This window comes from Oncorhynchus mykiss, chromosome 23 (genome assembly GCF_057628025.1).
Source record: "Oncorhynchus mykiss isolate SJ-2025 chromosome 23, ASM5762802v1, whole genome shotgun sequence".
NCBI lineage: Eukaryota > Metazoa > Chordata > Actinopteri > Salmoniformes > Salmonidae > Oncorhynchus > Oncorhynchus mykiss.
In genome coordinates, this window is record NC_143044.1 from 18,882,625 (window position 1) to 18,899,987 (window position 17,363).

The 17,363-nt window shown below is 45.8% G+C and overlaps 1 protein-coding gene across 17 annotated transcripts in view; it reads right to left on the reverse strand.

The window, feature by feature from the left end:
• Window positions 1-13,658, reverse strand: part of LOC110502535 (ankyrin-3) — a 150,861-nt gene extending 137,203 nt beyond the window's left edge. For all 17 annotated transcript variants that reach the window (XM_090216996.1, XM_090216998.1, XM_036960092.2 and 14 more), the window contains exon 1: window positions 12,980-13,658. In XM_090216996.1, the coding sequence (XP_090073122.1) occupies window positions 12,980-13,099 (120 nt within the window). In that variant the 5' untranslated portion in view covers window positions 13,100-13,658. The remainder of the gene's footprint in view (window positions 1-12,979) is intronic.
• Window positions 13,659-17,363: the final 3,705 nt, after the last annotated feature.

Genomic DNA, 17,363 nt, shown 5'->3' on the forward strand with positions numbered 1-17,363 from the left:
AGCTTTGATTGGACTGATCATGTCAACATCATACTTTCACAATCTTAGCTAACAATCTAGAGAAGCAGTCATCATCATGAATCAAGTCGACAATCTACTGGCAAATCCTTTTTAATTCTTGTCATATGAAGAGTAATAATGAAAAGAGATTATAGACAAAACGTATCGGTGCTCATCGGCCATTGGGTATAAACATTACACAAGTTGGAAATCGCAAATTCAACGAGTGGTTTGGAAGGAATCAGTGACAGTGGCTGTGTAGTCCCAAATCTGGGATTAAGGGGCTCCTTTTCCAAGTTTAAAATGATAAACATTCAACATTGGCCATAATGTCAATTAAGCATTTTTTGTGCCGCGCTCAAAACAACTGTTAACTCGGAGGACAGCCACGCCACCTTTCTGTTTAAGTTAGCCAATGTGAGTCCAAAATGTATTGTATGCTGCTTCATAAATTATGTAATATGCCATGGAGATATGTACACTGTAGCTAAGAAACTAATACTAAGTGTATGTTGTGTAGTAAGATGTTAGTAGTCCACGTCTATTTCTTAATTTTGCCTACTGTTCTGACTGTTTTACTGTAGCCTATAACCTGTTTTAGAGGAATGTAATCATCGAATATTGTAAGAGCTTTCATTGTCTGTCTATTTACCCCCTTTATTTATGCTACGGTTCTAACTTGGTGTGCAGGGAGAGCACTGTAAGAACGGCCCATGTTCTGAATTCTGTCAGCGCACATTTCAAAAGTGCTGAACAAATAGTTATATTGCAAAAATTGCAAAAATCGCTGAAGTTGGAGACTTTTATCTCCCTCACCAACTTCAAACATCAGCTATCTGAGCAGCTAACCGATCGCTGCAGCTGTACATAGTCTATTGGTAAATAGCCCACCCATTTTCACCTACCTCATCCCCATACTGTTTTTATTTATTTATTTACTTTTCTGCTCTTTTGCACACCAATATCTCTACCTGTACATGACCATCTGATCATTTATCACTCCAGTGTTAATCTGCAAAATTGTAATTATTCGCCTACCTCATGCCTTTTGCACACATTGTATATAGACTCCCCCTTTGTTTTCTACTGTGTTATTGACTTGTTAATTGTTTACTCCATGTGTAACTCTGTGTTGTCTGCTCATACTGCTATGCTTTATCTTGGCCAGGTCGCAGTTGCAAATGAGAACTTGTTCTCAACTAGCCTACCTGGTTAAATAAAGGTGAAATAAAAAAATAAAAATAAAAAATATTGACTAACGTTGGGACAGCTGTTGGGACAGCTTTATGTAGGCCTTAACAGTTTTTGGGCATCGTTTGTCACCGTTATAGTGCAATTAATGAATTGTTTAGTGTTGTGTTGTGTAGTGGCTTTGCTTCCATGCATTCCTGTCAGGTGCGTGAATGAGGACCCAAAAGCGAATTAACAAACAGAGTTTCTTTAATGATGAACACACGTAGGCTCAGATGGACAGGCAGATTCCGACAGGACAGGACAAGGTTAGATGAACAGGCAGATTCCGACAGGACAGGACAAGGTTGCAGCAAACACGACGATAGTCTGGTTCAGGCATGAGAAACACAAACGAGAATCCGACAAAGACAGGAGCAGAAACAGAGAGAGATATAGGGACCTAATCAGAGGGAAAAAGGGAACAGGTGGGAAAAGGGGTGAATGAGGTAGTCAGAGAAGACAAGGAACAGCTGGGGGAAAGAGGGACAGAAACGGTAACCTAGTACGACCAGCAGAGGGAGACAGGGTGAAAGGAAAGGACAGAAACAAGACACAACAATACATGACAGTACCCCCCCACTCACCGAGCGCCTCCTGGCGCACTCGAGGAGGAAACCTGGCGGCAACGGAGGAAATCCTCGATCAGCGCACGGTCCAGCACGTCCCGAGAGGGAACCCAACTCCTCTCCTCAGGACCGTACCCCTCCCAATCTACGAGGTACTGGTGACCACGGCCCCGAGGACGCATGTAGATGGGTGCGCCCTCGACAAGGATGGGGGGGGGGGGAAGACGAGCGGGGGCGCGAAGAACGGGCTTGATACAGGAGACATGGAAGACCGGGTGGACGCGACGAAGGTATCGCGGAAGAAGAAGTCGAACTGCGACAGGATTAATGACCCGAGAAATACGGAACGGACCAATGAACCGCGGGGTCAACTTGCGAGAAGCCGTCTTAAGGGGAAGGTTCTGAGTGGAGAGCCAAACTCTCTGACCGCGACAATATCTAGGACTCTTAGTTCTACGCTTATTAGCAGCCCTCACAGTCTGCGTCCTATAACGGCAAAGTGCAGACCTGACCCTCTTCCAGGTGCGCTCGCAACGTTGGACAAAAGCCTGAGCGGAGGGGACGCTGGACTCGGCGAACTGAGATGAGAACAGCGGAGGCTGGTACCCGAGGCTACTCTGAAAAGGAGATAGCCCGGTCGCAGACGAAGGAAGCGAGTTGTGGGCGTATTCTGCCCAGGGGAGCTGTTCTGACCAAGACGCAGGGTTGCGAAAAGAAAGACTGCGTAAGATGCGACCAATAGTCTGATTGGCCCGTTCTGCTTGACCGTTAGACTGGGGGTGAAAGCCGGAAGAGAGACTGACGGAAGCCCCAATCAAACGGCAAAACTCCCTCCAAAATTGAGACGTGAATTGCGGACCTCTGTCCGAAACGACGTCTGACGGAAGGCCATGAATTCTGAAAACATTCTCGATGATGATTTGTGCCGTCTCTTTAGCAGAAGGAAGCTTAGCAAGGGGAATGAAATGAGCCGCCTTAGAGAACCTATCGACAACCGTAAGAATAACAGTCTTCCCCGCTGACGAAGGCAGTCCGGTGACAAAATCTAAGGCGATGTGAGACCACGGTCGAGAGGGAATGGGAAGCGGCCTGAGACGGCCAGCAGGAGGGGAGTTACCGGACTTAGTCTGCGCGCAGACCGAACAAGCAGCCACGAAACGACGCGTGTCATGCTCCCGGGTGGGCCACCAAAAACGCTGGCGAATGGAAGCAAGCGTACCCCGAACGCCAGGGTGGCCGGCTAACTTGGCAGAGTGAGCCCACTGAAGAACGGCCAGACGAGTAGGAACGGGAACGAAAAGAAGGTTCCTAGGACAAGCGCGCGGCGACGGAGTGTGAGTGAGCGCTTGCTTTACCTGCCTCTCAATTCCCCAGACAGTCAACCCGACAACACGCCCCTCAGGGAGAATCCCCTCGGGGTCAGTGGAGGCTACTGAAGAACTGAAGAGACGAGATAAAGCATCAGGCTTGGTGTTCTTAGAGCCCGGACGATAAGAAATCACGAACTCGAAACGAGCGAAAAACAGCGCCCAACGCGCCTGACGCGCATTAAGTCGTTTGGCAGAACGGATGTACTCAAGGTTCCTATGGTCAGTCCAAACGACAAAAGGAACGGTCGCCCCCTCCAACCACTGTCGCCATTCGCCTAGGGCTAACCGGATGGCGAGCAGTTCGCGGTTTCCCACATCATAGTTACGTTCCGACGGCGACAGGCGATGAGAAAAATACGCGCATGGGTGGACCTTGTCTTCAGAGGGGGAGCGCTGAGAAAGAATGGCTCCCACGCCCACCTCTGACGCGTCAACCTCGACAACGAACTGTCTAGAGACGTCAGGTGTAACAAGGATAGGAGCGGATGTAAAACGATTCTTGAGGAGATCAAAAGCTCCCTGGGCGGAAACGGACCACTTAAAGCACGTCTTGACAGAAGTAAGGGCTGTGAGAGGAGCTGCCACCTGACCGAAATTACGGATGAAATGACGATAGAAGTTCGCGAAGCCGAGAAAGCGCTGCAGCTCGACGCGTGACTTAGGGACGGGCCAATCAATGACAGCTTGGACCTTAGCGGGATCCATCTTAATGCCTTCAGCGGAAATAACAGAACCGAGAAATGTGACGGAGGAGGCATGAAAAGTGCACTTCTCAGCCTTCACAAAAAGACAATTCTCTAAAAGGCGCTGGAGGACACGTCGAACGTGCTGAACATGAATCTGGAGTGACGGTGAAAAAATCAGGATATCGTCAAGGTAAACGAAAACAAAGATGTTCAGCATGTCTCTCAGGACATCATTGACTAATGCCTGAAAGACAGCTGGAGCGTTAGCGAGGCCGAAAGGAAGAACCCGGTATTCAAAGTGCCCTAACGGAGTGTTAAACGCCGTCTTCCACTCGTCCCCCTCCCTGATGCGCACGAGATGGTAAGCGTTACGAAGGTCCAACTTAGTGAAAAACCTGGCTCCCTGCAGGATCTCGAAGGCTGAAGACATAAGAGGAAGCGGATAACGATTCTTCACTGTTATGTCATTCAGCCCTCGATAATCTATGCAGGGGCGCAGAGACCCGTCCTTCTTCTTGACAAAAAAAACCCCCGCTCCGGCGGGAGAGGAGGAGGGGACTATGGTACCGGCGTCAAGAGCTACAGACAAATAATCTTCGAGAGCCTTACGTTCGGGAGCCGACAGAGAGTATAGTCTACCCCGGGGGGGAGTGGTTCCCGGAAGGAGATCAATACTACAATCATACGACCGGTGTGGAGGAAGAGAGGTGGCCCTGGACCGACTGAACACCGTGCGCAGATCGTGATATTCCTCCGGCACCCCTGTCAAATCACCAGGATCCTCCTGTGAAGAAGAGACAGAGGAAACAGGAGGGATAGCAGACATTAAACATTTCACATGACAAGAGACGTTCCAGGAGAGGATAGAATTACTAGACCAATTAATGGAAGGATTATGACAAACTAGCCAGGGATGGCCCAAAACAACAGGTGTAAAAGGTGAACGAAAAATTAAAAAAGAAATGGTTTCGCTATGATTACCAGAAACAGTGAGGGTTAAAGGTAGCGTCTCACGCTGAATCCTGGGGAGAGGACTACCATCCAGGGCGAACAAGGCCGTGGGCTCCCTTAACTGTCTGAGAGGAATGTCATGTTCCCGAGCCCAGGTCTCGTCCATAAAACAGCCCTCCGCCCCAGAGTCTATTAAGGCACTGCAGGAAGCTGACGAACCGGTCCAGCGTAGATGGACCGACAAGGTAGTGCAGGATCTTGAAGGAGAGACAGGAGTAGTAGCGCTCACCAGTAGCCCTCCGCTTACTGATGAGCTCTGGCTTTTACTGGACATGAAGTGACAAAATGACCAGCAGAACCGCAATAGAGACAGAGGCGGTTGGTGATTCTCCGTTCCCTCTCCTTAGTCGAGATGCGGATACCTCCCAGCTGCATAGGCTCAGCTCCCGAGCCGGCAGAGGAAGATGGTAGTGATGCGGAGAGGGGGGCAACGGAGAACGCGAGCTCCTTTCCACGAGCTCGGTGACGAAGATCAACCCGTCACTCAATGCGAATAGCGAGTTCAATCAAGGAATCCACGCTGGAAGGAACCTCCCGGGAGAGAATCTCATCCTTTACCTCTGCGCGGAGACCCTCCAGAAAACGAGCGAGCAAAGCCGGCTCGTTCCAGCCACTGGAGGCAGCAAGAGTGCGAAACTCAATAGAGTAGTCTGTTATGGATCGATTACCTTGACATAGGGAAGACAGGGCCCTGGAAGCCTCCTCCCCAAAAACAGATCGATCAAAAACCCGTATCATCTCCTCCTTAAAGTCCTGATACTGGTTAGTACACTCAGCCCTTGCCTCCCAGATTGCCGTGCCCCACTCACGAGCCCGTCCAGTAAGGAGAGATATGACGTAGGCGACACGAGCAGTGCTCCTGGCGTAAGTGTTGGGCTGGAGAGAAAACACAATATCACACTGGGTGAGGAACGAGCGGCATTCAGTGGGCTCCCCAGAGTAACACGGCGGGTTATTGATTCTGGGCTCCGGAGATTCGAAAGCCCTGGAAGTGGCCGGTGGATCGAGGCGGAGATGGTGAACCTGTTCTGTGAGGTTGGAGACTTGGGTGGCCAGGGTCTCAACGGCATGTCGAGCAGCAGACAATTCCTGCTCGTGTCTGCCTAGCATCGCTCCCTGGATCTCGATGGCTGAGTGGAGAGGATCCGAAGTCGCTGGGTCCATTCTTGGTCGGATTCTTCTGTCAGGTGCGTGAATGAGGACCCAAAAGCGAATTAACAAACAGAGTTTCTTTAATGATGAACACACGTAGGCTCAGATGGACAGGCAGATTCCGACAGGACAGGACAAGGTTAGATGAACAGGCAGATTCCGACAGGACAGGACAAGGTTGCAGCAAACACGACGATAGTCTGGTTCAGGCATGAGAAACACAAACGAGAATCCGACAAAGACAGGAGCAGAAACAGAGAGAGATATAGGGACCTAATCAGAGGGAAAAAGGGAACAGGTGGGAAAAGGGGTGAATGAGGTAGTCAGAGAAGACAAGGAACAGCTGGGGGAAAGAGGGACAGAAACGGTAACCTAGTACGACCAGCAGAGGGAGACAGGGTGAAAGGAAAGGACAGAAACAAGACACAACATGACAATACATGACAATTCCACTTTTATTTATGTTTTGCCCCACCAAGATATACATGCTAAAATTGCCACTGCAGCACAGAACAGCACAAGATAGTTTAGTGGGCAGTGTTATCCACTGCTTTTCTGTTTCTCCTCCTTTCACTGTACTCTCATGTGACACACATTCTAGAAATGTTAACATTTCCATGCAGAATCAAATTACCCCGCAACAAAGACTCTGTTCATTTCATGCTCAATTGCATCCAAGAGAAAACATTATTCCTTTCCAAAGGGGTCGTTGTAGACAAAACAAAGCTTTTGTCCATGCAGTGATACAGCAGTTTGTGTCTGAGACAAAGAGTATTCACACTCTATGCCACTCATTCTCTCAGAACATTCAAAACCAGGTAATCATATAGTCCAAAAATGTCCAATCAATTCCGTCAGTCTGGTATAGAGGAAGGCACCATAGATATGGAGCAGGTAGAATGGACCCAGCTCTCTATTTCACATGATTTGTCAAGGACCGGTGAATAAGGTGGTACAAATATATAAAAAATGAAACATCTATATGGATGGACTTTAAGAGCTGTCAAGTACTAGGAAGAACTAGGATCACAGAACCAAATAGAAAAACAAGCTTTCCATGTTTAAAATAGAACAAAGACTAACCAAATAAATGCTGAAACACTGGATGCCATTTATGTGAGACATACTGACTGTTGTGTGACACCAACACGTGGGGGTAAATAAGGGGGTAGCTGGAGAGACAGAATGCATTTTTCTCTAATCATCAATCTATGTCTTTAATCATCAATCTGTGTCTCTGAGAGAGCTGACCATGGAGGAGTGTCTGCTCTGTGATTGTCATCGATCTGCACACAACACAGCCCATTTCCAGCCCGCCGGGACACAGAGCTAGGCTTCGACTGGCTGACTCTGCCCACAAAGAGAGGCCTATTTCTGGGGACCAAGGATGGCCAGAGTGGGTGGTAGAACCAGGGTCTTAATAAAAGTTCAAAAAATCAAATATAGGCCTAGAATCTAAACATTGTTCAAGTGACACAAAAGATAGTGCATATCCTTTGAGATTTTTGTCATTATCATGCATGGCTCTAGTAGAGATGTTTAGTTAAAAATATTGTATTTATTCCCTCCACCTCGTGGGATGACACAGATCAATTAAGAAGCCAATAACAGACACACACTCTCCATTACACACAATAGAGAGGAAGGGTTCTGCTGGAGAGCGAGGGGAATGGGGAGCATGGTCGAGGCTATGTGTGTTCTTGGGGGAGACGGGGACAGGGACGGGATGAAGACGGGGACGGGGGACGGGGGGTTAAGAGCCTGATGGAGGAGGCCTGGCCTTGATACACAGCGGGGGATTAATGAGTGTGACGATGCCGGGCAGGGGGAAGAAAGGGAGGCTGTACAACACACACTCCAGTGCACATCTCCTGCTGCTATGGTTGGTGGTTGGCCCCAACTGGCTGGTGTGTGTGTGTGTGTGTGTGTGTGTGTGTGTGTGTGTGTGTGTGTGTGTGTGTGTGTGTGTGTGTGTGTGTGTGTGTGTGTGTGTGTGTGTGTGTGTGTGTGTGGGGGGGGGGGGGGGGGGGTGGACGTGTTTAACTATACTTCTGTGTGTGTATGAGTGAGTGCATATGGGGGACAATCCTATTGGGGGCGTTTGAGGGGCGAGTGGAGAAGGGGGGTTTGAGGGGCCATCCTGGGAAGCGCAGGCAGGCTGTGGGGGAGGAGGTGGGCTTTAGCTTTTAGCTACTGTTGATGAAAGATGGGGACTCATCACTGCATTAATGTGTGTGTGTATTGTGTGGGGGTGGGAGCTCAACTCATCAAATGCACAGCATCCCCATGGCACTTCAGCAGCCTATTCCTAATGCTTTCCTTTAGCTCTTCACTACCCATTTCTAGTCAGTTCTAATCTTTCCTTTATCCCATTCTCTCCTCTCCTTAGTTCACTACCGCACCCGTCCTTACCTCTCCTTCTTTCCCCTCCTTTTCACCTTTCCAGATCGTCTCCTGTCCTGCCTTCTCTTCTCCTCCACCATCCCCCCTTTCTCCTCTCCTCCTTTCTTGCCCATGTCATCCCCAACCCTGAGCACTTCATTAAACAGCATAAATAATAGGAGCCAGGCCTCCCTCCAACTTTCTCTCCTCTCCCTCTTTTCTCTTTCTCTCTCTGTCTCTCGCTCTCTCTGAGTTCTATAAACACATCATCTCATGCCTTAGGATTGATTCTACAGTCGCCTACAGGATTGTATGTAGAGCAGCAATGGCTTCAAAGCAAGGCTATAATGATATTTCCTTAAAAGGCTCTAACCATACTGCCTGTCCTTAAATGTTTATAGTAAGTGGAATTTCTAATGCACATATTGCATTTATAATGTAATAATGCTTAGCTGTTACCATGTAGGCTAAGAATGAAAAGACTATGCTATTCTGTTGCTATGTAGGCTAAGAATGAAAAGACTATGCTATTCTCTGTGAATTTGACCAAGAGGGAAAATGGCATGCTGATATGTCTTAATAAATTACTAGAGAATAATACAAGATAAATCTTGGCATTAAAACTCTCATGTACAATCAAAGTCTGCTACCCAACACACCAAACTGAGAGACTCAGAGTTTATACACATTGCATAAGCATCTAGGCTAATGCTCAATACAGCCTCGGAGACAGAGACTGCCTCTATGAGAAAGAGCAGCAACAGACTACAGGACTACCACTGAGCTGGGAGAAGAGAAGAGGACGCCACTCACCTTCAAATGACCTTAAGGCCTAACATCTCTCTCTCTCTCTCTCTGTCTCACACTGTCCAGCTCTGAGATGACACCCAGAACATGGTGGATTTTGACAATAACATGAAAGCTACACTGGAGCCTAATATTTTTGAAGTAGAACCCTCTGTGTTCTATTCCACTATTTCCAGTCACTTACAATCTCTAGTGTACCATAGAGATGACATGGGTTATGGTGTACCATAGAGATTACATGGGTTATGGTGTACCATAGAGATGACATGGGTTATGGTGTACCATAGAGATTACATGGGTTATGGTGTACCATAGAGATGACATGGGTTATGGTGTACCATAGAGATGACTTGGGTAGCCATTCAGAATAGGGCAGTATACTGTAGATTGAAGGGTTGAGAACTATGTGTAACAGTCTACTGTTCGCCAGAAATCAATGGCTTAAGACTTTGTAGGTGCCAGCGTATTGAATGCAACTGAACAAAAGCAATCAATGGTCAGATCAAATAGTGTTTACTTCGTTTTTAACCAGAATTATTAAACTACACTAGCAGCGTAGATGTTCCTGAAAAGCAAAGCTGGGCAGAGGGTTTCAATTTAGCAGTTTAGCATTTAGTTTGATGAGTGGCCTGCCCATTTGACTGATGAGTGCTTTCTCTAGGTCGCAACTGCACCCCTGGGACTGGTCCTGGATCAGCCGCAACACACACAGCAATTATCCTTTAGCGGGTTAAGAAAGGATCATTCTCTCTCTACACATACTGTATCTCTTGTGTTAGATAAGGACTGTTCCTAAATCAGTCTGAATCTGAATCCTCTTACAGCAATCATATATTTCGGATTAGGATGATAATTATCATTAATTCACGTTTCTGAGTAGAAGAAAGTGGTAGAGCCTACATCATAACACTTCAACATGTGGCCTGACAACAAAATCTGTGATGTTACCATCAGGTAGATTAAATCATGCAGCACTGCTATGTAACAATTACGACCCGGCATTTGGCAGGATTTTTAAACTCACACTTCCCGGCAGCCATCTTGGTGACAATTGTGTAATACTGGGTGGTGTTCCTAATGCCAATCCAATTAGCTTAGGTATGCATGAGTGCAGAATTCATTAACCTCCATCTTTATGGACGGGTAGGGGGGATGGGGAGGAGGGAAAGACAGGAACGACTGCTCGTTTTGCCTGACAGAGGAATGACTGCTCGTTTTGCTTGCCCCAAAACGGAGGGAAAGGACTGAGAATAAGAGAGGGATAGAGAGAGAGAGAGAGAGAGAGGGAGAGAGAGAGAGAGAGAGAGAGAGAGAGAGAGAGAGAGAGAGAAGGAGAGAAAGAAAGAGAGGTAGACAGAGAAAGAGAGAGAGTGAGGTAGGCAGAGAAGAGAGAGAGAGAGAGAGAGAGGTAGATGGAGAAAGAGAGAGAGAGGAAGACAGACAGAAGAGAGAGAGGTAGACAGAGAAAGAGAGCGAGAGAGAGAAGTAGACAGAGAAGAGAGAGGTAGACAGAGAAAGAGAGAAAGAGAGAGAGAGGTAGACAGAGAAACAGAGAGAGAGAGAGAGAGATAGAGAAACAGAGAGAGAGAGAGAGAGAGAGAGAGAGAGGGGGGGGTAGACAGAGAAAGAGAGAGAGAGAGATAGACAGAGAAGAGAGAGGGTGGGGGAGACTCCCATTTTGTGAGCTACACGTGCTCAGTCTGGTAAGAGGAAGATGAGTGTCTCCCATCATCCCTAAAGGCTGCTTCCTCCTAGGTCTCCTTTTCCTCTCTAACACCTACAGGAGTCTCTTCTTACTACTGTTTCTATAACCGAGCTCTAAGAGAATCTCTGCGATAATAACATTGTAAGTAAAGGGGGTATGATAACTGTGTGATAAGGTAACAATGACCCCTCCCTCCCCCTCCTTTGCTTCTAGTATAAGGTCTGGGCTTGATTTGCCTGACCTCTACCATGTTCCCCCTCACTGTGTCTGTGTCAGTAGGATGTATCTCATTCACTGGCAGGCTGCGATACCCCCATGCACAGCATATCCTTCGGCGGTGAGGAAGGTTAGTGGTCTCCTCTGCCAAAAACAATCCAACCAACACCTCCACTCCATTAGGCCCATACAACACTGAGTGAAGGCTGATAAGAGAGGCAGGCTCCTCAGTCAGCAACTTCTCTCTCTCTCTCTCAACTTCTTTTTCTCCTCCTCTCTCTCCTTTCTCTCTCTCACTCCTTGTCTTTTTATCTCTCCCCTCTCTATCCTTCTCTTTCTCTCTCCCATCGGAGGCCCACCAGACAGGAATACTGTAAACAACAGTCTAAGCTCAGCCAAGCCCATAACGTAGAATAAAAACAGGATAGGAGATAGACTGGATGTTCTGGATGTTCTGAAGCAAAAAACAACTAGGCTAATGCAGTAGTGTAAAAAAAAATGAAAAAGGAAATGTTTGAGGGTTCTGTGTGTTTGTTATCAGGCATGTGGTGTGTGTGCATTAAACACATTTCCATTTCCGCTTATCAACAAAAGGAGCAAATTAGGTGTTGCATTTGTTATGCATTTTATGCATTTGTTTGTGTATATGAAAGAGAAAAAGACATTGAGAGGAAAGAGAGAGAGAGAGTTAAAGAGAGAGAGAAAGTTAAAGAGAGAGAGAGAGAGTTAAAGAGAGAGAGAAAGTCACAGAGAGAAAGAGGGGGAACGAAGCATGAGGACAGGACGAAGGGAAAGGGGAAACGGATTATCAGAGTGGAGCCTGCCAAACTTGCACCAATCAATAAATAAAGAAGAGCTCCCTCAGCCTCACATGAAATATGAGTCTTTATAATAACGATAATAATGTCTCCCGCGGACATCAGGAACAAACACACTCTCGAACACACGCGCAAAGATTATGTACACAATGATAATGTACACAATTAAAGAAGTTCAGTCAGTCACCTAAAAGGTTTTTGTTAAATAAATAATATTTTCAGAACTGTAAAAAATGTTTTAAAAAATAATTGTTTATGCTGGGGTCCAATAACATTATCTATGGGCCATAATTTAAACCGACAGACCATTGACAATAAATGTCAGCCTTATTGAATAGATCTCATGGGTGAAATAATTGCATCCAGTCAATATCAAGCAGTGGAGGCTTTACCCACGACGGGTTCTCGCTATTTATGAACTCGAGCTCTTTGTCCAGCAACACCACAGTGATGTGCATGCAGCAGGTAAAATAACAAGCATTAAAACACGTGGATCCTCCTCCATCATACGAAACGCTTTGTCATCAATAAATGACATCAATATGCATTATACATGGACGCCTGTGCAGCCATCCAGCCTTACACAGGTGCTCTCAACTGGACAACAACACAACCACATGCCAAGAACAGTGCAGAACTCTTTCAATCACTAAGGAACCTGGAATAGTTTGGATCAGTGGAATACCCCCTGTCCTCTTTAAAAGCTGTAAGATCAAGGTTTTTTGAATCAGCACACTAAGAGATGCTGATTTTGGAGTAAGGCAGTGGTGGTGATGTTGTAGTATTTAGGGGAGCCCCGTGCTTATGCTGTAAATCAGACAATGCTGTTAGAAATTCCAAATGTGACCTTATCACTGCGCACCACGAAGGCCCAGGCAGATACTTTACTAACAGGTGAAATTCAACAAGGTTACACGCACTCGAGCACACACTCAAACACACACATGCTGCATGTGTGTGTGTGTGTGTGTGCTGCCCATATAAACACAATGGGGATGTGGCTGAGCCGGGAGTCTCGCTCCAGGGATAGTACCTTTCTCTTTTGTTCCCGGGACGCAAGTTTCTTAATTCTCCTTTTCTTTTCTTTCTCATCCTCGATAGCATTGACATCCACGTCCCGGTTCTTCTTCAATGCGGAGGCTGCGTGAGCCATGGCGGAATAAAAACGTTAGAAATCCCAGGGAAGTGGAAGCCAACGATCTCAGAGAAAAAGATAAGGAAAGGGAAAAAGTGTAGGGTTCCGTCCTGACAAGGAGAGTGTCGGAGAATAAGGTTCCCTTCTCAGTTAGGGTGAAAAGATGAGAAACCAGCCCCTCCTGTTTCTGTGTCATCCACTATCAGTGTAGAGGTAGTGTATCTAGAAGCGAGAGAAGAGAAGCCAGATGGAGAGACAGCATCACCAGGCACAGAGGTGAAGAGGAGAGATCCAGTTACTACGGTAACCACCCTCTGTTTCTAGCTGTCCTCTTCACGTTCCCCTCTTGGTCCATGGCGGCACCTGGGTCGGTGCTCCGCGTGGATCTGTGTGTGTGTGTGTGTGTGTGTGTGTGTGTGTGTGTGTGTGAGAGAGAGAGTGTGAGTGAGTGACTGAATGGAGTGTGAGGGAGCCAGCTGGGGTAGGCAGGGACGGGGAATGTGAGGGAGAGTGCGGGTGTGTGTACGGCTGTGAGTGTGTGTGTACTTCCCCCAACCCACTAGCTGGAAGTGCCCAAGTGAGAGATGGGATAGGGGAGACAGTGTAGAGGATGGAGGGGGAGGTGGGATGGAGGGGGAGGTGGGATGGCCCTGATGGTAATTTTCTGTCCCACACACACACACACACACACACACACACACACACACATGCACACGCACACGCCCGGTGGTAGGAGGGGGAGGAAGTAAAAGACCTATCCAATCATGTTCAGAGCTGAGACTTTTTTTTTTATTTAACTCTATTATTGTACAAAAGATGGCTGATTGTATAGCTTTGGAATACTAACTGAGGTCTGTGTCTTTTTAAGAATGACAACAATCACTTTTATTGGGTCACATATTATCAGACAGAAAGGAGAAAAGGTCCTAATCACCGACATACTAATGCTTATGCCGAGAGAAAACAAATGAATGAAAGCTGGTTTCCTTTCCCCCCCTATACCAGTTCTTCAAATGTGCTGATAAAATAACTGAGATTCTTTGTCCCCACACAGTGGTCATTATGCCATCTGAGGCCAGTGACATTTTGATGGGGGGTGAAATGGGATCAGGGGACCTTTTGTTTCACCAAACATAATGGCTCTTTGTTGAAAAGAGAGACAGAGGAAGAGGGAGGAAGGGAGAGAAAGGAGGATGATATCCAGAGCAGACTGGGAGAGAAAGTACAGAAACATGTTATTTACAATGTCATTCAGGTCCACTGCTCACGTCAAACATGGCAACGTGGAAAAGGGAACGGCCATCTTTGTTTTCTCTGGCTTTGCTTCAACACCTGAGCGCTTGCGCCCCGGTCCTTCACCGGCGCATGCCTGGCTGTTTCTGCCTTTGCTTTTGTGTGTGTGTGACCGTATGTGTATTTGAGAGGAAGAGTAGAAAAGAGAGAAAATAATCATCCCTCTTTCTTGTCAGGAAGAGGGCTGCCACACACACAAGGGACACATAACAGGTTTATTCTCCGGACACCAGCCATGTAACGATATGAGCGTGAAATCCCTTTTCTCTATTTCTTTTATCCCTTTCTCTTTTTTATAGCGACGCAGACACCAGCTTCAGGGGCGGGGCCCTAGCTCCCCATCATACATCAGGGGGTGTCACATTATGCCACATTATCATGTTGTTGCTAGGCGAGGACCAATGGTGTTGCTTGGGGTGGCTGGTGGTTGAGGAGCACAGAAATGTAACAACACCAGTTGGGGGTTGCATGTAGGAAATCACAAGAAAACCAACCACCATTCCTAAAAATCCTTTCTCAATGAGAAGCATGCAGAGAGACAGAGAGAAAAGGAAATGTTTCCCAATGGATAAGAAAAGATCATCCATACAATGAAACGCTTGTGCTGGAATGATATATGAGACATAAATATAATTTGTACTCGTATGTTGTAATATATAGCCTTTCAGTATGTCATGTAACAGCTTATCATTGTAAAGATGAATATTGAGAAATGCTTGCTAAGTGAATACAACATCCATAACCATTAGACAGACCCATATTCAGTGGTCAAAGTCACATAGAAGGGCTCCAATAGTCCCAATAGCTTATAGCTGGCATCAGACTAAATGTGTCTACTGTCCAGACTAAAACAACCTTGGGCAGAGCTGGGTTGATTCCAGTGATGGACTTTTAATAGACCCATTTCACCTTCACTCTAGGCAACAAGCCATATCAATACAGCTACTGAACTGAAGAGTTTTAATAGGACAGTAAACGACTCAACAACAATAGAGGAAATAGGCTACTTGCGGCTGTGTGCAAATCGATTAGGGTATGCCATGTCTTGCCACGTTAACGACAACTTACTAACAGCTAAATATCTCAGAGAACGTTCATTTGATGTAAAGGCAATCTTAAAAAATGATCTACTCTTACTGAAACATGTACCTCGAAGAGTGACAGCTGTATTTAGTCCCTAGCTTGCTGTCTCTCTTATTTTTTTGTTCACCATGAATGCGTGTGATTGCTCCCCTGGGTGTAACAGAAGCGTTCCCTGTTCCCTGTGTTCAGTCTTATTGACCTTTGGACCTCCACAGCCACAACATTTTGTACTAGTGACACCGAGCACACAGCCTCAGACAAAGGCAGCAACGCTGTGCATCCGTTACAGGCTGAAGTAGGTCAAAGTGAGGTTAAGAGACATTCTCTAAATAGAAGGTGGTGATGACAGCATTCAAAGAGGCATAAAGTTTGTTTCTGACACTGAATATGTTCACAAGGTCTAATTGAGGGAAAGAAGCAAAGGTTCCCTGGTCAAATGCCAGAACTCTCACAGCAAAAACCTAGAGGAAGATACCGGAGTCGCTTACACCTGCACAATGGGCCCTTTACTATGACAAGTTTCCTTTGTCTTTGGAAGGAAATCATTATGTCAGTATTGTGGGAACTCTATTGTACAACCTGCGTGTCCACAACAACTCTGTTTCTCAAGGACAACAATGTAAGGTGTAAGGCTATTCCTCAGATACTCACCAAATTAAACTGAAAGTGCTCTTAAAGTGCACTTGAATATTGCCATACATTTCAGAATTCATTGAAAATTAAACACACTAAAAGTTTGATTCATTTCAATCATTCCATTCAATTGTAATAAGAAATATATAGCTGCAAGCAGGAATGAACAGGGTTCACGGAAAGGACACAAGATCATTTGGATATCAAAGCAAGCATCTGTCATGTAGGAACTATCTTCCTTTATACTGTGTGTGATCAGTGAAAGCATTACCATATTTATCTCTCAATACCACAAAGATGACCCAAGTGAAGTTTAGTCCACATTTTAGTCATTTAGCAGACACTATATTCCAGAGCGATTTACTGGCACAATTAGGGTTAAGTGCTTTGCTCAAGGACACATCTACAGCTTTTTCACGTAGTCGGCTTGGGGATTCAAACCAGCAACCTTTCGGTTACTGGCCCAACGCTTTTAACCTCTACGCTACACATGTCTAGTGCCTCTATGTCTAGTGCTGTAGGTTGGTTGTTTTTGAATGCAGGTAATCATTCTCAAATTCATTAGAGGCTAATTTATTGAGTCTATCTACCAAATCTGGAGTCAATCTGATTCATGGTTCATGAGAAGAAGATTATGAAAGTATTTTTACCATTAGCATATGTGCTAACATGCATCTATAGGTACAGTGTGGCCATATTTGAATGCAGCAACAACAACAAAAATCTCAAAACAAGAAATCCGATGTTTCTGTGTCAAACGGTTTTGTTATATTTCAGTCTTCTGTGATGTTAATAAAGTGTAATGTTGGGATGCAAACAAAAAAAATGTCATCTCTACATCTGATATGATACAAGTATCTTCTTTTTTAAGCCCATAACCATGTGTATACCTTTTTTTGGTGAGGTGTATACCTTTTTTTGGTGAGGTACCTTTTTTTGGTGAGGTGTATACTTTTTTTTGGTGAGGTGTATACTTTTTTTTGGTGAGGTGTATACTTTTTTTTGGTGAAGTGTATACTTTTTTTTGGTGAAGTGTATACTTTTTTTTGGTGAGGTGTATACTTTTCTGTCAAAGTAGATTTTTTAAGACTGCCAAGAAACATTCTGTGTGACCCTGAGTTAGCCCACTACAGTAAAAGGTTAAAGACTGACGTAATGAAGTTACACAATAAAATAACAATAACGAGGCTATTTACAGGGGTTACCGGTACCGAGTTAATGTGTGGGGGTACAGGTTAGTCGAGGTAATTTAGGTAATATGTACATGTAGATA